A 23309-nucleotide genomic window follows, 5' to 3' on the forward strand; every position below is an offset into this window, starting at 1 on the left:
AGATCTGATAGAAATTCGATTTTTAAAAATCGGACGGAAACCAATAACTTCCCTTTTTTGAAAATTTGCAATTTTCTTAGCGGGAAGTTAAAAAAGAAATAAAAATTACACTTTAAAGACTATATTTATTCGTATATTTAATATTTCTATTTACTTCTTAATAAAATAAATATTACAGTGCTTCTGTTATAATACGATGGAAGCTATAAAACGTACGATGTTATATCGTAATTTTTAAATAGTAACTGCGTCCTCTCCGCAAAAGGCGCTCTCGTGACTTATGACTCTTTATTCAAATCGCTCATATGAATCTCAAAAACAACTTAAAGTGTGGTCCTTCGATAGCCGAGTGGTCCAAGTTGTCGGACACTTTACACTCAGAATGACTCGGGTTCGAATCCAACTGCCGATCGATTATTATTTTATTCTTTTATTTAAGATTTCTCTTCAAATTTCACGATGTTCACATCGTAATTTATATTAAAGAGCTTAAGATTTCGTATTATTTGTTTGAAGTATTATTTCTTAAATTAAATTTCCAATGGTGCATCGTAAAAATTACGATTTTAAAAGTCTAATCCACCACTACAATAATCAATAGGACAAACTACGATGTTAGCATCGTAAATATAACTAGAATTTTTTTGGCGTGTATATAAATTTATTTATCTACAAAAAAAAACTTGAAATTTATTCCAATTATAATATCATCGTCCCTTATGATGCCACCAGGTGTTACACAGTCAAAGGTTATTTTTTGTAGGTCGACCATGTGTTTACAGTTTTGTGGGTAGCTCTGCTGAAAATATTATAAAAAACATTTAAAGTTCAAGATTCCATTTAACTGTGGCTACATTTAAATGCGAGAAAAGTAACGCAGTACGAAGGAAATGTGGATTTTCAAAATTAAGCTTATATGGGTAGAAAATTGTTCAGTACAAATTACCAAACAACTTTAGTAACGTGAGAGCATCTAAATTGTTACCATGTGCATATAAGAAATAGTGCTCCGTTTATGAACACATTCTCTGTATGAATTTTTTGTAGCTATCGAGCCACTAAATGCGATAGTGCAATCATAAATCTTCTATCAAGTATAGACTTCTAGATAGACTCAAAGAATTTGACGGTTTTTTTTACATCACCCGGGGAAAAAGGTTTAGATCTGACCACATATAATCATATCTGATCAGATCTGACAAAGCAGATCTGGCCAAATCTTTAAATTGTCTTTATCTGACGAGATCTAGCCAGATATGATCAGATATAATTATATGTGGTCAGATCTAAACCTTTTTTCCCGGGAATCCCTATTAAAAAAATATTGACTTGCAAAAAAAAAATAAGATAGTTTTAATTCTATCTGACATATAGTCTAGTATATTAGGAACTTTACTTAGAGGAATCATACAAGAATATAATTTCCATCTAGAAATTCTAGTTAGGCTTGCCGAAAGACCGATTCGGACCGAATGAGGCTTTCCGGAATACGACAAACCTGATTCGGACCTCATTCCGGCCTCATAATAAAAATTAAAATACGGCAAGCCGAATTCGAACCTTATGGTACTTGCATGAGGAAAACTAAAGCTCGAAATGCCAAAAACATTCCAAACTCGGTTGTTCTTAGGAAAAGGTGTGGCATGGCGTTAGTTAGGATTACTTTTGGAATTCCGAACTGATATTTAATAGTGATGACCAAGTGCTTCCCGAATTTCGGTATGCCAAATCAGGTAGTTATTAGGAAAGTGAATGGCAAATTTAACTCCAGCGTATCTTCGGAAATTGATACGGCTGCCTTATGGTGGTTACCAAAGGCTTGCTGAAGTCAGGTATGCCAAATCAGCGCTCGACTAGAAATCCAGTGCGGCATGCCAAAATACCAATTCGGGACGAATGAGGCTTTCCGAAATACAACAAGCCTAATTTAAAACTTGTCCCGTCCTTGTGAGGAAAACCGAAACTCGATATGCCAAAACTTTTCCAAATTTATTTTAGGAGTCATTAGGAGTTTTTGGCAGGGCGTAAAAATTCAGTGAATCTTTGGAATTCCTGACTAAAATCGAATTGGGATGACTGAAGGTTTGCTAAAGTTAGGTATGCCAAATTCGGCTATTATTAGGAAAGTCTTCGTCATTGCCTAAGTTAGGTATATCTTTGGAACTCCTAGCTAGTACACGGAAAGAAAATTATAGGAACCATTCCTATAATATTATGGGAATGGTTCCTATAATTTATAGGAATCGTTCCTATATATTATAGGAATGATTCCCATAATTATGGGTAACATTCCTATAATTATAGGAACTGCTCCGATAATTTATGGTCGTCATTTATATACTGGTATAGGATGAATTTGTACAATATAATAGGAATCATTCCCATACTTTTCTTTCCGTGTAGACATATTCTTGGATCTATTGGGTGAGAATATTTACTGAGATTGACTGAGTGTGTGTATTGTTAATGAAAAAATCCGTGATGTTAGGTGGTCTCGAACCGGGATCCATCCGATTTTAAGTCCTTGCTGCTATTCACTGCGCTAACCTACGTGCGTGATCGCATTTAAGTAAATGGTATATTTATTGAAATATGAAAAAATACTTTATGAAAAAACGTTAAGATCATGATATCATGGTTGACTCCATAACTCATATTCGGAGTAAAATACATTATTTAATAAACTACTTTTAGGGAGATTTATGAATAGAATAAATTAAAAATATTTTTAGTTCAAATATTGTTATCATAATTAATATGATTGTTCAATAGCTTACCGAACTTTATAAAACTTCATACAAATGTATAAAAACTTAGATTTTGATAACGATTTTTTTTGCTGGCCGTTCAAAATTTTAAACAATTTCATACCACTTAAAAGACTATTATGAAAATCAATCAAATTTTATGCTTAAGTGAAATTGAGATCACTACGAAATAAATAGTATAAAGTTTAATAATAAAAAAAAAAAAATGTCGAATTGGAATAAAAAATAGCATGAATTTTGATAAAAAAAAAAAATGTAAAATTCATGTAAGAAATATCATTGAGTTTTTAAATGTTTTATGAGATGTGTAAAAATTTGTAAAAAAAAACCTAAAATTCTATGAAAGTTTATGTAATTTTAGGTCATTTTCATACAGATTATTAAAGAGATATTTTTTAACGAATAAAAAATTTAAAAGAAAAAAAAAAAGAATTAATCTAAGTGGGATTCGTACCCACGCTCGCTAGGTACTTCCGAAGATAGTTGTTATTATTATTATTATTTCAGGCCTGGTTTGATCGTACTTATTCTTATGTTTCATCTTGCACGGTCAAAACAGGCGTCTTTTTAGGCGGTAAGCGAAACATCAAAGTGATTGGAAACTGTTACGATTAAATCGGTTTTTGAATTTCGACTCGGGGAGATCGGCATATTCATGACAATTTCTAAGCATAATTATTGATGAAACCACCAACACTAGCTTCAACCCAATCATGGGAAATTACACATGAAACTTATGATATCATTACATAGCAATTTGCTCGACAACTGTTATACAGGCTTGCCATAAGTTCATAGATACTCTCACGTAATATAAACTTTACATGTTATAATGGTTTCGTGGTATTTCAAAGTATACACAGAATAAAATTCAATGGCATAATAACTATACGTACCTGGTATATAACATTGAAATAGTTAATAATGCAACAAATTGAGTTCATCAATGGAATAAAACCAAATGTTTATTCAATATCTACTCAGACAGTTTTTTACAGGAATAAATCTCAACTTACTATTCAGCGATTAAGAAATCAACGGATTACAGTTTAACTATGAGTAACATAAAAAAAAAATTTCTTGGTCGCAGAAATCTGATTGTTGTAATGCATTTTCCAAAGCTAACTTTTTAAAACTTTCATATATTTTTAATATATTGCGTATCGACTTCGGAAACTTCAATTAATGGAATAATCTCAAATAGTTAATTTGTCATTATCATTGTATAGTTAGTGCTTTATTTTGTGGCTAATTTCGGATAAAATTACATCGATGATAAATAGAACCCATTAATGCGGGTACAAAATCTGATATTATGCATAATTAAACTCGTTTTAATTGTTAAAAAGCTCTTTCAATACACTAAAAATGAACTAGCTCACACCTTTTTTGAACAGTATAAGACATGCATTAATATCTAAGTGGATACAGTTGCCCCAAAATGAATGGTAAAAAGTGGGGGGAAAGTGGGGATGAATGTGATTTGAACTACACATTTGAATGCGTAAGAACAGAATGAAAACGGAATACTGCAGAAAGATAAAATAGATAGAGGTGAAAACCTCACCACTAAGTAGTAGGAGTGAGGAACGAGAAAACCTCGGGTATGTTAGACGAGAAAAGCAGCCACAACACTTGCAGCAGTCATGCCACCAGCTTAACCAAAGATTAATGTACTATAGCTACGGGGGCAATTTGCGCCAAGTGTTCGAGAACAGAAGACCGTCGCGGTATGTTCTCTAAGTAGAGTAAATTTGTTTCTTGTATGTATTTCTCTACCACCCTGCATTTAAAAATTGTAAAAAGACTTATGGTACTTTGAGATAAAAAGTAAAAAAAAACGCATTATCACATTATTTATAAGTAACTCGAAGATTTGCAATATAAACTTGAACGAGATTAATCGATTGCTCAAAATTACAACTAAAGACAAAATATCCGATGCAAAATTAGTATAGATATTTGAATATCCGAATCAAGAAATTTGTCCTCAAAGAGTCCCGAAACATTTGTTTTCAATTTCGAATTATATAAATTTTCTATGAACTCTTTAAGAAATTGTTATCTGCCTTTTTACCCTTATAGGAAAAAAATATTGAGGACAAGGTCGGCCTTGTCACAATACTGGGCTAACCAGACTCGTCCTCCAAAGGTTGCTTCAAGATCCAACCAACATTTAATGGGTGAGCCTTGGTTTGCGAGTCTTGGACCATTATTCAACATTATTCAACAGACATTTAATTGACAAGCCTCAGTTGGCCAGTCTTGGGCCAAGATTTAGCCAGCATTCAATTGACGAGCCTTGGTTTGCCAGTCTTGGGACAAGAGTCAATTCTCTAATAAATTTATTCGAGTTCACTAAGAAAATTTCAGCTTGCTATAAACAATTTTTTACTTAAAAACAATTTTCATTTAAATACAATAATTTAATTTTTATTTAAATTCAAATAACTTCAAGCAGTAAATATTTTGATTTCATATTAATTTTAAGTTTCACATATCCCATAATTATAAGATAGCTAAATAACAAATGGTATACCTAAAAACCCTAGTAGAAATAATCGAGGGCCGCCTAGATTACAAACTAGGTCCTCGCTAGCGATATCGAGCCAAAACTAGAAATCGCGCCACCTACAACTCATGCGTAAATATTGCTTGAACCAATGTCCGTGTACGCTAGTATATGTGTATTTAATTGTATACAGTAAATAACCTACTAGAAGAATGAAAATTATGTTTATAAATATTATGAGTAGTTGAAAAAATATTAAAATGTAAATTAATTGTGTAATTATGTTGTTAATATCTCAGTGTATAAATAAATAATTAATTTCAATAATGGATACAATTAAAAGACTTGATACAATAACCAAACTCCGACTTTGGCAATAAAATCCAATATTGCAGATTGTCATTTAGATGATTTGTTAAAAATATTACAATGTAGTGTACTTCTAGAAAAATACGTGATATTAAATCGTTAGACATTAATGATAGTTAATTAATGGTATTAATGATGCGGAGAAATAATAATTTTAATGTTACCATAATTAATAAATGTTAAAATATTCAAATTTTAAAATATTAAAAAAATAAATAAATTATGTTGTATTGTTTTTTATTATATTCGTTTCATAAAAACGTTTGAATAAAAGAATGTTAAATAAAAAAGTTTTTAAGTTATTCAGACTATCAATAATTATTAGATTTAAAATTAGTTATTTAATTGTTACAAATAATTTCTATTTCAATTTTTTTAAATAATAATTTATAATAGTTTATTGGTATTTGATCAATATATAACCTATCATTGGGAATCATGGGATTTAATATCGTAGTTTTTTATTTCATTTCTAGGCAAACTAGCCAGTGCCTCGATATTATACTGGCTAGCGCCTGGCTAGAATCTAGTAAAACTAGCCAGGCGCTAGCGAGCGCCTTGAATTCATTTCTACTAGGGAACCTCTGGCTTCTATGTAGAGCGTAACAGCCTAGTAGATGACATTTACCCAGCAGCTATGAAGGACCAGGTTCGAGACCCAGCAAATGCAAAAGGTATTAGTTTCATCGATCTACCCGATTTCTCTGTATCAAAATTTATTTTCATATGCTATCATCACGGACATGCTTACTGATGTATTTTTTCTTTTTAAATTTATGTTTAATAAGTGTAGGTACTTTATAATTTAGCTACAGTCTTGATACAATACTAACAATTATTATTGGGATAATACTAAGATGTAATCTTGGCACAATACTGACACTCAAGCTTGGCTCGGTGTTATTTTGATGCTTAGACAGACTTGGGCCAAGTTTGGATTTCAAGCTTGGACCTATTGTTTTTTTTAATAAGGGTATTTCAATACATAATTACGTTATGCATGTGTGTTCACCTCAAATACTATTTGTTTAGTTTAACAATTAATTAGTCTTATCAAATATTTTTAATAACGACTTTTTCATAAGGCGAGCGTAGAACGTAGTTATTAAAATAATTCAAGATATAAAAAGTATTGTGGAATTGTCATAGTAGAAGGTAGGGCAAAGTGGACCCCCCTAAAATTTGGAAGGTTTCAAATAAGGGGGCAAAGTGGGCACCCTGAAATTTTCTATGAACAAGGCTCATAATAAGTAACCTTTACTTTTTAACGACTATTCATTTATTACTTATTAGCTTATTTATGTCTTACAAAATTACATATTAGGGGAGGGTGGGGCAGAGCGGCCTTCCTAAGCCAATTATTACTTTTTGTGGCTTTCAACCATCAGATCACTTTCATTTTTTCCTATTTCGAACAAATTTATGGAAATTTTGCCAAATTTCTGAAAAAAAAAATTTTTTTTGTGGGGCAGAAAGGCCCCCTCCAAAAAATGATAAATTTTTTTTTTCTTTTAAATCGTTTTCATTATTAAGAATGTATTTCTTTCTCTTGACGGCTATTTTTGGTTTATATTACTCAAAAAAAAATTTTTGAAGGTGTAATAAATCATTCTTTCTCAATGAGCTTGATTACTAATTGTTATTTAATAAAAAAAAAAAAAAAAAAAAAAACAATTCTATACTTGTTATTTGTCATTATTTTGAACCCAAAAAACGTGTTTTTTGATTTTTTAGATTAGCCCAGGTTTTAGGTAGGCCCAGGTTTCATCCGTAGGACTAAAAATACACAAATTTATCGGGTTTATAGTGATTATACAAAAAAACAAAAAAAAATTTTTTTTTGATCATAATTTTAGGGGGGTCGCTCTGCACAAGCCCAATTTTCACTTTTGCCGCATTGAATCTATGATTCGACAGATTTAGAATATAATTTTTCACAGAAAATGCAAGCAGTCTCGTCAACAGCATTAAAATAAACTTAAAAACAGTAGAGCAAATGAAGAACAATTTTATGACAAAATTTTTGGAGGAGACCTACTTTGCCCCATATTTCAAAATTCGTAACTTATTATGAATACAGCTTATTTATAACATATTTGAAGTGAAGAATTTAAAAAAAAATAAAACGAGCAATAAATTTCGGCTGCTTAATTTCAAAACACAGTAAAGGACAAATTTTTTAAAATCGATTTTTTAGTATTTTTAGTTCCAGTCGAGTCTTGTGGATATAATTCTATACATATTTTAAAGATTTTATTTTTGACAGTTACTATGTTTTGAAATTGGGCAACCGATTTGTCTTACACAATTTTTTTAGATGAGGGCCCACTTTGCCCCTGATTTTCGATTTTTCAATTTTAATGGACACAGCTTATCAATGTTAAATAACAAACAAGGGCCTATGAAGTAGTGTAACGAGTAAAAAAAAAGTAAAGATAATCCTATTTCTAGCTTACGGGGCCCACTTTGCCCCAGCCTCTCCTATTTTTCATGAATAATGTGGATATTCTTCGCGATATCTATTATTTGTTGTGTCATTTTTAACCAATCAAAGGCGTGGTTTCTTATCACAAGTTGCAAAAAAACTTTTTCGATTTTCAAAGATAATTGTCATAGAAAGCTTATGAAATTCATTACTTTTACATGAAAGTTGATTTTTCACAAAATCAAAAATATTTATAAAAATTAAAGCATAATTTTTAATGATTTATTAATATCAACATTATACTAGTATCACTATCGGTATGAAAAAAAAAGTAACTAGAATAGGTGTCTTGAAATCTAATGCCAATTAACGGAACAAAAAATTTTTAAGCTACAACTCGAGTACAAAATACACTCGTTCTGAAAACACTCCCTGAGTCAAAATTAAAAAAGCGCGGGAAGTTTCAGGGCTGGCCCGCGGAGTTAGACAATGTTCAGATTTTTTGTTCTGTAAATATTACATAAGTCAATTTATGAAAAAATTTCTGTGAATTTTAGACTTTTCTGCAATTTTTACAGAACTGTTTTTTCCGTGTTCAAGGTTTTTAACTATCGAAAAAAAAATATCACAAATAGTAAGTAATTTTAATTATAAATGAATAAATAACATTTACACATCCAAAATTTGGCATGGATCTCCAACAATATTGACAGCCTGCAGTGTGCTTCAAAGACTGAAACAACTCGATGAAACTTTTAATAAATGGCGAAGTCGATATAAAACATAAGACTTTGACATATCGCATGTCTGTAATGTATAGTTAAATCTGGCAACAGATGTGGCCAGCACTCTTGCCTCTTTTTTCCTCTAACCCTCCAATATCAAACCTAGGGATGGTTCGGGTGCGTCCTTGCAAAAATATTTTCAAATTTCATTAGACGTACCCTTTCTTTTAAACGAACTATATTTCATCACATAATTTATGAATGCTTCAAAACTTAATTTTGAATATTGTACCCCGGTTGAGAAACTAGATCGGTATCAAGTTGATGTGTGATAATTCGAACAAATTTTAACTTGATAGAAATTGTAAACGGTATACAGTGCACCTGTAAAATTAAGCCAAACTTTGTTCGTACTAACCTATGCTTAAACTAGTTTTAAATTTGTTCGTAATTTTTATTCTGTTTTTAATCACGCCGAGGACTAAATCAAATCTTGATGTAGTACTTTATATGATCGTTTCTAATTGCTTTGAGAGCAATGCTTTTTCTGGATAGAATTATGATAATAATAAAAAATCCTATACGCATGATATATTAATAGAAATATTACAAGTACGAGTTTCGTCCTTTCTGAAATTTAAAATTCAAATCTTTCAAAATCCCCCGGACTAAAAAATTTGATTTGCTGTCAGCTTGATCAATTTTTTGTTGAAGTTACCGATTGATTTCTGAACTTTTTTGAAAATTATTTAGGGGAAGGGGGAGGGGGCAAAATGGGGCCCTTGAATTTTGAGGACCCGTTTTGCCACAAAATCATTCGGGGCACTCAAAATTTTATAGGCTCCCCTTCCCCTAATAAGGGGAGAGTGGGGCAAATGGGCTGACATTCATGAGTCAACCCCAAAACTTCTCGCTGTTTCGAGCTCAGAAAGCTCGTAATAGTTATTGTTTGTTAATTTTTTAGCTCTTCAATATCAAAAATGGTTATTTTATTGTTCCATCACAAAAAATACATTTGTAGCTGAAATAAAAAATTAACTTTTGACCATGGAAATTTTAAGACCATTCATTTTTCGACCCAGGCATATCAAATTTCTTATAGAATATTATTTTTTTTTTTTTTTGCCAAATCCAACATTCATTGTTACGAAATATTGGGAACTTTTATCAGTTTTTATGAAATGGTATAAAATTTTGTTGAATTTCAAAAAATTATTTGAAATTACGTTTTTTGTCGGAGCCAAAATAAACTTCTATATCTTATAGTATTTTATATCATCTATTGAAGTTCTATAAGATTATTTTTTTCCAAAGGAAAACCAAAATTATGAAAATTCAGAAATTTAATGTGCACAGAAAAAAATTTCCTGTTGCTGCAATATGAGACAGCCATGTTGCAGCAACAGGATTTTCCTGTAGCTACAACAGGGTTTTTTCCTGTTGCTGCAACATGACTGCCTCCTGTTGAGGCTACAGGAAAATCTTGTTGCTGCAACAGGATTTATTCCTGTTGCTGCAATATGCCTACCTCCTGTTGCAGCAACAGGAAATTTTTTTCCGTGTGGCTTATAGAATTTAGTAAAATTTTATAATTGTTGTAACTTTAAATTGCAAGCAAGTTAAAAATATTTTTCTCGCCCCCGGGCGGAAAGCGTCAAATTTCGACCCGCCGTGCAAAACGAAGCTGACGTTTTCCACTTCCGTCTCAGGCATCGTGACGCGCAGAGCAGGAATTTTAAACTTTCTGCTCTTGTAGTGTAATATACTGTTATAAGATTCGATAACATTTTATAAGATTTTACTAATCCATGTGTATTTTGTCCCGGTGCAGAATGAATTCAATTTGAATTATTTATTAGCATCGTTTTTTTGGAAAGTGAAATAATAAACAAAAATTGATGAAATTCGAACAATATTCGGTGAATTTTATTATTTTTGCTGATATAAATGTAGAGGTAAAATAGAAAAAACGTTTCCTATATTACACCATCAAGTGAAATTATAAACCGTTGAGATAGAGAAGTGCCAACTACTGTCAGAGAGATTCTACATTATTAGGGACAGCTCTGATGACAGATTGTTCTGATTTGCTTTGTGAAGGAGCTACCGTTTCGACAGGCCAAATGATGGAATAGTTTACCGTACCATATAGCGCATAAAAGAATATCCTCGTCTCTTTTTGAGGTATAGCACAACAGATATATTAAAAAATCCAACATAATAGTACTTTTGTTATAATATTTATAAAATTATCGATATTTTTCATTCATAAAAAACTCTGATACTCGGATCGACTGTATAAAGAATAAATAGAAGTTTTCTGACTTGGTCGGTTGAAATATTTATTCTTCCTCCTTGTCGAAGTCTTCATGTTCAAACAAAAGTAAACAAGATATTTATAATTTATTTAATCTCAGTAGATCAGCTCTCAGTACATCAAAAAATCAAATCTTAAGACATGATTTCTTAATTATTAAAAAATCCTTTCTTGAGTAGTAAGAAATATCTGTTAAGGTAGTTCACTTGCAAACTGACTTTTCATAGGAATTCCACGCAATTAAAGTATGATATTAAGGTAGATGTCCTGCATGTGATTTTGATAAGTCACAATTTTTGACCGTTTGTAAAGCAAGATATTGATAATCAAAGTGCACCCACTTAACATGTAGTAACTCAGACTAACCTAAAAAAAAGTCCTATTTTCACGTATATTTCAAACTATTTTTCTTAAGAATTTTTCCGAAAACTAATAGGTTATAGAAAAAAATCAATTTCAAATGTAAAAATTTGTAAAAATGATGATACTACCGATGACTAAAAAGTTATAAATATTCAAAGAAATCTATCTCACAATTTCAACACGAGAAAAAGCGAGTAAGCGATATTGAGCGTAAAAGAGGAAGTAATAGCGTGTGAAAGAGTAGCCAATAGCACACAATATAGGTCGCGAGTGAACTACTTTAAATATAAATAAATGATGTTTACAAAATGATCACTACACTGCAAAAAGAGCGGTGTTAAAAATGGACTTATTTTAACCCCACCCGGTGTTAAAATGAAATTACACCGATGTAGGAAACGTAATTCGGGTGTTTTAAAATACCGGTGTTAAAGCGGAGTAACCGGTGTGAACGTAGGGTAAACTGCTTCTGCTCAGAGTAATAACTTTGGGAAGCTTATAAAACACAAAAAATACACTCATGTCATAAATTAAAGGAACAAAAAAAATTTTTTAATTTTTTTATTGATTTTTGCAAGGCTGTAACTTCGTAAAAATAATCGTATCGAAAAATTAAAAAAAGCATTTTGTAGCTTGAAATCTCTAGTTTTGAGTCCTTTTCATTAATTTTTTTTAGACCTTCCAGCAATTGCGCAAACATGAGAAATACCGCGAGAAAAAAATTTTCTAAATTTTTTCTTTTTTTTGAGAGAACCCACGGGCTGCAAAAGAATTTTTTTAGCGAAACCAATGCATAAGTCGGTTAGCAAATTTAATCAGCTTTAATTTGAATTTTTTTCGAGTTTCATGCGATTTGTCGCTGAGATATCAGCCTTCAAACGTAAAATGATCCTTTTGGATTTGATCATCGATATTTCGGGTACCAATGATCGCACAGTAAATTGAAGGGCGGCGTTCAAAACTTGAATAAATGTCCTACAAGACCCTCCCGACATTTAAAAAAAAAAAAAATTTTTTATTTTAACAACCATTAGACGTAAGTTCAAAAAAATGATTTTTTATTGGTTTTTTGGTAAATCGACCGCTACTATGCAAATATCAAAGAAAAGACTAATGTTGCTTGGTAATTTGTTAACTCAATATACTCCCATTAACCCTGTAAATTTTTAAATTGATTTGTTGAACCGTTTTTCGGGGCCGATCGATAAAAGTTTTGCTAAACAATTAAAGGAACAAGTTTTGTTTCTGTTAATTGCGTACTCGGGTCAAAAATAAAACTTGGTTTAGACTTGGTTGTCTTAAATCGTAACTAAGTAAGACCAATTAAGTCAAAACCAAGGCGAACTCACGCAAATTCGCCTTGGTTTTGACTTAAGTCGTCTTACTTAGTCACGATTTAAGACAACCAAGTCTAAACCAAGTTTTATTTTTCACCCGGGTAATCATAATCAAAATAAAAAAATAATTTTTTTTTACTGTTCTTACATTTTTGCGTTGGTTACTCAGCAAATGCAAAGAAAAGACAAAAAAAAAATTCCAAAAAATCTCAAAAAAAAAATCAAAGAAAAAATAAAATTGAAACTTGCTTTTTTATGTTCGATATTTTTTTTTTATTGTTCCTTTAATTATGTAGCAAAACATTGATCTATCGACCCCGAAAAACGATTTGATAGATCAATTTAAAAATTTACAGAGTTATTGGGGATGCACTAAGCTAAACGTCCCTGGCAAACATTAGTCTTTTTATCGATATTTACAGGGTAGCGGTTGATTTACTAAACTACCGAAAAAAAGTATTTTTTTGTTCATACTTCTAATGGATGTTAAAAATTTCAAAAAATTTTTTTTTCGAAAAGTGATGAGAGGGTCTTGTAATGAATTTATTCAAGTTTTTAACGCCGCCGTTAAAGTTACTGTGCGATCATTGGTACCTGAAATATCGATGATCAAATTCAAAAGGATCATTCTTTGTTTGAAGGCTAATATATATCTCTGCGACAAATCGTCCTGCGAGTTTAGAAAAAAAGCCAAATGGAAGCTGCATAAATTTGCTAAACGACCTACACGGAAAATAAAAGATAGTAGTAGCAACTCTCTGAGATAGTACTGAGTACTTTCTGTAAAAAAAAAAATTTCAGAAAGTACTGTATGCTATCTAGACTGCATCCACTACTCTCTGGACAGTGCTGGTTACTATCCCAGACAGCAACCACCAATATCTCATATAGCACACTTTAAGAGTACACTCTTGGATAGATAGTATTCAGTGGCATCTGTAAAGTAACGAGTACTCTGTCGGAAAGTATAGACACATTTCTAAGATATTACAAGATACTATCTGCAGATAGCACGTGTGTCGATCTGTAGATGACAGTGGTCATTACGCAAGACAGGACTGTATACTTTCTAAGATAGTAACCAGTACTTTCTCAAATAGTTTTCAGGAATATCCAAGACAGTAAAAGGGAATTACGATTTTTAATTTATTATTTCATCAAATTAAGCCGAATCAAAATCACTTAACATTAGTTCAAGGAATGAAGTCGTAATAGCTAATAATAACCTATAAATAATTAAAAACTAATTGTGTCGAACAAATTTTTTTTAACATTCAATTTTATAAAACGATATTAATAATAAATTAACTAATTAAATGCAGTGTTTTTTTGTAACGCAAATTATTTTTTATTGTTTTAATTTTCAAAGATTTATTCAGCTATTTTTTTTTTTTTTTATTCTCTACCGGTAAATTTTCTTTCCAAAAAAAAAATTTTTAAACTTGACAATTTTTCAATCTAAATTACAAAACTTGTAATGAATAAAAAAAACTATATAAAATTCTATAATAAATACAAATATGCCGTTTTTTTCTATAAATTAATAACCACAATTATAAATATTAATTTCTAACCCAACTATCTTATATTTTATACTTTCATGTCGATTGTTTTACATATTTATAATTTTAGTTTTTTTATAATAAATTTACTAATAAAGTTCTAATATACTTATTTCGTTTGGAAAATTCATTTTAAAAATCTCCCTTCCTACTTATATACTCTATTTTCATTCCATGTTTTTTTTGGAAAGAAAATTTACCGGTAGAAAATAAAAAAACAAATAGCTGAATAAATCTTTGAAAATTAAAACAATAAAAAATAATTTGCGTTACAAAAAAACACTGCATTTAATTAGTTAATTTATTATTAATATCGTTTTATAAAATTGAATGTTAAAAAAAATTTGTTCGACACAATTAGTTTTTAATTATTTATAGGTTATTATTAGCTATTACGACTTCATTCCTTGAACTAATGTTAAGTGATGTTGATTCGGCTTAATTGGATGAAATAATAAATTAAAAATCGTAATTCCCTTTTACTGTCTTGGATATTCCTGAAAACTATTTGAGAAAGTACTGGTTACTATCTTAGAAAGTATACAGTCCTGTCTTGCGCAATGACCACTGTCATCTACAGATCGACACACATGCTATCTGCAGATAGTATCTTGTAATATCTTATAAACGTGCCTGTGCTTTCCGGCGGAGTATTCGTTACTTTACAGATGCCACTGAATACTATCTAAGAGTGTACTCAGAAAGAAAGTACTCAGTACTATCTCAGAGAGTCGCCACTACTATTTTTTATTTTCCGTGTATATTTTATTTTATTATTTTTTAAAATTAGAATTACTCATTTTCACAGAATTTGAGTTGCTTATAATAACTTATTTTTCAGTGCCAAGTTTTTCACCAATCATTATTTAAATTAAAATTCTCTTTCATATTGAATATAAACTTATAATAGTACATTTCTTTATTTATAAAAATATCTAACAGATGATGATGAGGAACTGAATGAGTTAGAGGTAGAAGAGTCAAGAGGGAAAATAGTTGATATTTTTCAGAATGGATGTTCAAAGTAAATCTCAGATATTAGAACAGGACTATCAGAAGAAAAGGAAGAAGATGTTGATAAACTCCTATTAAATAATGGCTAAATGTCTAATGAGCCAATTTATTTAATAAAATAAACATTACTTGGCATTAATATGTAAAATGAAATTTAACTTTAATTAATTTTTTGTTTCCATTATTTATCATAATAAATATAAAAAAAAATTCTAATCTGTTTTCGATTTTATATGAATCAAAATCGGGTTAAAAATAATTGACAAAAAAAATCTGATTTTGATCTAGATTAGAACCAAAAAAGACCAAAAATTATTAAAAACAAGTCTGAAAATAGTATAAATAAGGAATAGTAAGGGCAAAACTAGATTTAATTTTACACATCAATTAAATATAAAAAAAAAAAAAAAAACAAAATTGAATAAAAATACCTTAAAATTTTTAGTTGATTTGAAACAGATCAAATTTTTTGACCCGGGATACTCAATTTGGATTATGGCTAAATGTTTTGCCTATTAGCATCCAATAAATTTTTTGTAAAATTACAACAGAAATTGTTAACAGTGATGCTGTTAAATTGAAATTTAAATTTAGATATTTATTAGACCGGTTCAAAAAAATTGACTATTTTTTTTTCAAAACCCGCAGTAAAATATCTTCCTAGTCATGAAAAAAGAAGCCTGTGAAAACGGGAGCTCTTAATATCAATTTTGAAAGGTCGCTCATCGTACATTTTTATTTTACGTTTAAATAACATGGAAAAAAAATTTTTTAACTTTGGAATTTTACAACTCTTTTTGGAATTAACATGTCGGGATGAGAGATACATATTTTTGAAGGAAATTGAACGCTCTAAATAAATTGTCTCTTATGATTTCTCTCTAAGTCTACTCCTTTAAAAGTTATTCGAGTTTAAAGTTCAACATGTAATTAATTTAACATTTTTTTCTAAAAAATATTTCATATCTATTATTGAAAAAAATAATTTGTCTAAAAATATTAAATTATCAAGTTTAACGTCGTTGACAAAGTAGATCTTTATTGTTCTACGATGAGGAATTTCTTTGAACCGACTATCGACACAGTATCACACATTTGGGTAGTTTTTACGATAAATTTCTCTGCGTGTAGAAAAGTTTTGCAAGACGTATATATTACTTTTCTAAATGTAAATAATTCTGACCAGTCTACAAAAAAAAACTGTCCATCGGCTTTGTAAACATGGATAAGTGAAATTGGTGAATATTCACTAATCTTAAGTGCAAACCGAACCACTTATTTTAAAAAGTGGTTCGATTGGCACTTAAAATTAGTGAATATTCACCTATTTCACTTATTCATGTTTACAGAGGGTCCCTTATAGGAAAAAACAATAGGCCCAAGCTTGGCCGAGGCTTGGCGCAAGCCGAGGCAAGACTTATTAACTCTGGGGAAAGCTTGAAATCTAAGCTTGGCCCAAGTCTATGTAAGCATCGAAATGATAACACTGAGCCAAGCTTGGGTGACAGCGTTGTGCCAAGACTGCATCTAAGTATTGGCCCAATATCGAGAGCCAGTATTGTGCCACGACTGTTGCTAAATAAGCACCTATGCTTATTGAAAATAAATTATAAAAAAAAAAATATTAGTAGACATGTGCGCAGTGCTGCCAGAACGTGCGATATTTTTACCCCCTCTTGAGGTGAAATAACATTGACTGTAATGGCAGGAGGGGGTAAAAATATCGCACGTTCTGGCAGCACATGATGTGCGTGATGGTAACATATGGAAATAAATTTGTACACATAGAAATCAGGTGGATAGATGAAACTAATTTTTTTTTTTGCATTTGCTGGGTCTCGAATCTGGTCCTTCAAGGCTGGTACGTAGGCGTCTTATCCACTAGGCTGCTACGCTATTCACCGAAGCCAGAGGTTTTTAGGTACCATTTGTTATTTCGACTGGTAAACCAAGACTTGTCACTTGAGTAATGGCTGAACCTTGTCCCAAGACTGGCAAACCAAGGCTTGTTAATTAAATATCTGTTGAATCTTGGCCCAAGACTGGCAAACCAAGGTTTGTCACTTGAGTATTGGATGAATCTTGGCCCAAGGCTGGCAAACTGAGACTCGTCACTTGAACGTTGGTCGGATCTTGGATCAACCGTGAGAGGCCGAGCCTCGGTACCCCAGTATTGTGCCAAGACCGGCCCCGTTGTGAATATTTTGTTTCCTACAAGGGGTTGACCCTACGGACCAGCTACAAAATATCCCGTTGATTTCAAGCTCAAGGATTGTTGTGAATACATTTTTGAGCTCTTCGAGCTCAAAAATACTTTTGTATCATTGTTTTCGGAAAAAAAAAAAATCGTTTTTTACAATTTTTTTCCTTAACGATATCTCTCGAATGAATAAACCGATTAAGATGCTTGAGGCAGTAATCGACGCATTTTATTGAGTTCTGGAGCTGAATAGATTTTGGAATCAATCGATCAAGCCATTTCTGGAAAAGTTTAAAAAAACTTAAAAAAAAAATTTTTTTTGTAATTCTTTAATATCTTAAAGCCCATTCGATCGATCGATTTGAAACTTTTAGGAAAGTTGACGGCCAATAAAATCTCTTGATTGCCACCTTAAACATCTCAATAGGTCAATTCATTAAAAAGATATAAAGAGTTTACATCTATACTCACACTTGCTCACACACACACACACACTTGCTTACACACACACACACACACACACACACACACACACACACACACACACACACACACACACACACACACACACACACACACACACACACACATGTCATCATTCCGAAAATAGTCAAAATAGCTTCCTAGGGCCTCTAAACGTCGACATCTTATGAAAATTCGATTTTCGAAAATCGGGGTCAAAACTATAACTTCGCGGGAAGTTAAAAACTCTTTTTTGAGTTCTTTACGCTAAAATATTGGAAAGTTTGTTATTATGATAGCGAGTTCACTCTCTAAATCTGAAACAGTGACTATTCACTGTTTTACAGTTATAAGTATAACAAGTAGTATACTTATAGCTGTAAAATGGTGCATATACACTGTTTTTCAGTGGTTTTCACTGTTTCAGATTTAGAGAGCAGTAATACATGCATAGGTTCGTAATCATAAAAGTCCCAACGGTCTACTCTCTAAAATTTGAAGTAGTGAAAATTACGACTCCGCACTATATTTACTTGTGAGAAGTACATTACAATATAATTTAAATAGTAGTGTACTTTTCATAAGCGATAACTGAATATTTACTGTAAAATGGTGATTTTCACTAATTTATTTTTAAAGCGTATAAAAAAATTATTACTGAGGTCAACTTTTTTATATTAATATAAGTTATCGAAACTTATTTTTTTGAAAATTATATTAAATTGCATGCGTGCGCGTTTTTCTGATACACACACACACACAAAAGAAAAAAAAAAAAAAAAAAAAGAAGAAAGAAACACGGATTTGCTTGTGTACTGAGAAAATCTGAGTACTTCAAGAGGAGGTATCCGCGTGGTCAGAGCACATGGCAGTGGAATCCCCACCATTATGAATTTCGAATAGCAGCCTTGGCGCGCTCGCGCGTCCCGCCCACAGCCCGATGGGATACTCAGCCGCCCTTGAAGTTTAGGAACCGCGAGTTTGAAGAGTTGCTTGCCCGCACTCGTGCTGTTCGCACCGATGCAGTGTAAGCTTTCGTGACAGAATTCAAGCAAGTGAGCGTCCGAAAGTACCCGTAGGAAATACGTACCCTGCGTACTTATCGCGGGGGATTTGGGGGCCGAACCCGCCCCCAAACTAAGGAGAGGGTTGAACCTTCGCGAGACCGATACTGTAATTCTATTGGTGTATTCGAAATCACGTGATTGCCACACAAACAAAATTTAGTTTTTTCTGGTGCCAGAAACGAAGAAAATAAAGAAAAAAATAAGTAAGATAATAGTAACAACAGCGACACGTAACGTTGAGCGTAGAAAAAGTGAAAAAAAAGACATCAGAATTTCTTTGTGGCTAAGTTCTCTTTCTCTTCACCTGTTTTTATTTTTTTGTTTATCATCATTCCGTTTGATATTTTTTTCTTAATTTCTCCTTCTCTACCAACTTTTTAACCTTTTTCAATTTTCACTGTACATCCTTACAATCAGCATAAATATTCTATAGGTTTAACCCCATATGAGAATCAGTGGTTACCGATCATAAGTTTTGCAGTGTTTTATAAAGTTTCTCATAATCACTTACATTTTAAATATTGTTTAACCGAATCAATTTTGTTGTGTTATCTTATATCAATTTAAAATACTATTAGTGATCGTTAACAATGAACAAAAATTTTATTCGAAACCTATTAATGATGGATAGTTGTGTTAAAAATTAGTTTTTACGACAATTACATGAATGAAAACCATAGAATTTATTGTTCAGTGATGCCGGCTTACTTTACCTAAATCATAATGTTATTTGAACCATGTGAAAGAACAGTCTGTTATTAAACTTCTTAGTGTTAGAGTGTTGCATTAGAGTGTTGCAATAAATAAATACCTTAGAAAAGAAAATGAATAAATCAAAAGATTTACTAGTTATTAAGTGTGCTTGTATATTTCTTATCGATACAATCAATCATTTGATAAAATACTACCAAATGACATCAAGTCCTTCGAATGAACTTGGATTTAACAAAAAAAGTGGAATAAATAGTTACAATAAAATTAACAGTTTTGTTTCAAAATCAAAGCCATGAATTATAGAAAGGAATTTTCTCGCAACGAAAAAAAATTGTGTCATGAAAATTGTGTATCCGATTAAAAAAAAAAAGAAAAAAAAATCGCACTTGTAATTTTGAAAAAAAGTTCTCTTTGCAAATACAGTGTCATTAATTTGAAGTGTAGGATACATAGATAAAGAAATAAGATTAGACCAAAAATAGCAGTCCTGGCGAACGACGGGTGTACTAGTACAACGGGCGTTGAAGGCGACTTCTGGCTGGCCTCGGTTGCCGCAAGAACAGGTGCCGGGGCCAGTCCACCGTCGCATGCTTCTCTACCCACGATGGACCCAACTTGTGGTTCGAATGAAACTGGTTTCATTAATAGTCAGCCTTCAATGGCAGAATTTATGACAGCATTACCACAACTCGCGAACGATGGTCCTCTTCAAGAAACATCTGGAAGCAGTAGAGCTCTAAGCCCTGGAACCCATCATTCTAATTACCATGACATATTAGATCCTCACAATGCTCCGGATCCATCGACTATAAATGTTCCTGAATATCCATGGATGAAGGAAAAAAAAACTACAAGAAAAAATAATCAACAAGGTAAGTGAAACAGAGTGACTGAACAGTGCACTTGTCCAAACCCTTATTAATATGAATTGTAAATGGTGAGGACAAAATGAGGTAAACCTTAAAATCTTGCTTTTGAGGTCTAAAACCGGAATTATTTTTTGACTCGGGTGATCACGGTAATCATAATGAAAGCAACATTTTACACATGAAACGAACCTACATCTAACCATTATATTTTTCTAAAAATCAGAATTTGTGAATGAGAAATAGGTGTAAAAATTTTTCAGAATATTAATACATCATCAAATCGAATCTACTTTAAAGCTCAATTGGTCCTTGTGAATGCCTTAAAGATTACCATAAAAATGAGTTGGATTGTTTAAGATGTAATATATGAAGGATTCTTCCTCATACTTAGCAACCTCCAAACTTCCTACTGACTTTGAGCTCGAAGGGCTCAAAACAAATATAATATATATATTTTGAGCTTTTGAGTTCTTTAATTTTACAAACACAGTTTCCTTGAAGAATTGTTAAATTCGAAAATTTGGTATCAAGTAAATAGTTAACAATGGTTTAAATTTTATTCGAAATGATACTCAAACGAATAAGCTGATAAATGCATTCTAGCAACGATCAAAAGCTCATAATTGAAATGTTCAATAATGATTGAATTATCATCCCGTACGAAAAAAATATATGCGGTAAAATTGCATGTGTATTTTTTCCATATGGGATCATTTCCTTCTTTAAAATGTTAGTGCGTTATATGTAGAGTTAGATGTTTGTTTAGTTGTATTAGACTTTTATAACGTTCCTGATGAGTTGAAAACTCTTATGAAACCAGATCATTAAAAAAATTTTATCAAATTTATTTATTCATTTTCATGTGATCAATTTATATTAGAACCTATAAATTTAATTGTATAAAATATGCCAAAAACGTCAAATACTTAATTTTGAAAATCTCATTTTCATTGCATTATAGATTTAAACAAATTTGTAAGCCAGATAAACCCTGCAGGCCAGTCCCAAAACTTTCCGCTGTTTTCGAGCTCAAAAAGTTCAAAAACTCTATTGTCAAAATACATATTTGAGATCGACAATATCTTTTAATACATTCGTATTTACGAGTTCACTTATCTCCAACAAGCTGTTTTTAAAGTTTTATTCACGATTCAGCTTAATGGAATCGATGAATCCGGACAAAAATCAATAAATGTGATTTAAATAGAATGTTAACTGAGTTTTGAATCAGATCAGAGCTTTTATATATGATGTATTGAAAAGAAGTGTAAAAAACAGTGATTTGTCTTATATTTTGTCGATAATATTACTTAAACTATTGAAAAGATTGTAATAAAATCTGTAGTAATTAAAAAAATCTGTAATATGATAGACTTGATTAAATTTTAGATACATTTGATAAATTATACAGTGAGTTATCCTACACGGAAAAAAATTTCCTGTAGCTGCAACAGGAGGCAGTCATGTTGCAGCAACCGGAAAAAATCCTGTTGTAGCTACAGGATTAATACTGTTGTTGCGACTTAATAGTAAAATATAGTTACACAGTAAAAAATTTTGCGTCATTGCGTCAAAAAACAGTGTTAGAAATTTTTGTGTTAAATATTTAATAGTGTTATGTGTATATTTAACATTTATTCTGTTAAGTCAACACAAAAAAGAGTTAAATATTTAACACAAAAATTTTTAACACTAAGTTTTTTGACGCAAAATTTTATACTGTGTAACTATATTTTACTATTAAGTCGCAACAACAGTATTAATCCTGTAGCTACAGCAGGGTTTTTTCCTGTTGCTGCAACATGACTGCCTCCTGTTGCTGCAACAGAAAATTTTTTTCCGTGTAGAAAAATGAGGACTATATATTTCATTGACAATATCTTTTGAACTAATAGACCGATTTTTACGTTTGAAGTAGCATTCGACGAAGTTCTTAAGTCCCTGATGCGAAAATAATTATTACAATAATCAAATAAATGTTTTTGATTTTATTCGAAAAAAAAACACTTTTTTGAAATCATTTTGTTGACGATATCTCTTCAACAATTTATTCAATTTCGATGGTTGCAACCCGTGGGGTGACATTCAACGCGACTTGTTGAGTTTTAGAGCTGATTAGCTTTTAAAATGAATCCATAGAGTAAGTTAGAAGTTATCCAAAAAAAAACATTTTTAAAAAAATTTTATTTCTGAAATATATCTGAACGTACCGTACCGCTTATCCTCAACTTTTTTTTAATTGTTGGAATTAAGAAGCCGTTTTAAACATCACTTCAAAAAGCCAAATCGGTTCATTCGTTTAAAAGTTACAGAATATTTACACACTTACTTACATACTCACATACATACACTCGGAAATTCTCTTTAAAATAGTCAGAATCGCTTCCGAGGACCTCAAAACGTCGAGATCAGTTGAAAACTTGGTTTTTGAAAATTGGATCAACACCAATAACTTCCTTTTGTTTTGAAAATTTCCCATTTTCTCAGCGGGAAATAAAAAAAAAAAAAAAAAAAAAAAAACGTGGTCTAAGCTGACCTAGAAAGACAGGTCGATTTCTTATTTCAATATAGAACTTTAAATTCCGAATTAATTGAGAAAAATTGA

At 31.3% G+C, this 23309-nt stretch overlaps 1 protein-coding gene across 1 annotated transcript in view; it reads left to right on the forward strand.

Moving 5' to 3' along the window:
- The first annotated feature begins 17361 nt into the window (after window positions 1–17361).
- The window catches only part of LOC103568619 (homeotic protein proboscipedia), a 31836-nt gene continuing 25888 nt past the window's right edge, over window positions 17362–23309 (forward strand). Inside the window, exons 1-2 of the mRNA XM_008545552.2 lie at window positions 17362–17396; window positions 20295–20707. Of these exons, the coding sequence (XP_008543774.2) occupies window positions 17362–17396; window positions 20295–20707 (448 nt within the window). The remainder of the gene's footprint in view (window positions 17397–20294; window positions 20708–23309) is intronic.

This window comes from Microplitis demolitor, chromosome 3 (assembly GCF_026212275.2).
Source record: "Microplitis demolitor isolate Queensland-Clemson2020A chromosome 3, iyMicDemo2.1a, whole genome shotgun sequence".
NCBI lineage: Eukaryota > Metazoa > Arthropoda > Insecta > Hymenoptera > Braconidae > Microplitis > Microplitis demolitor.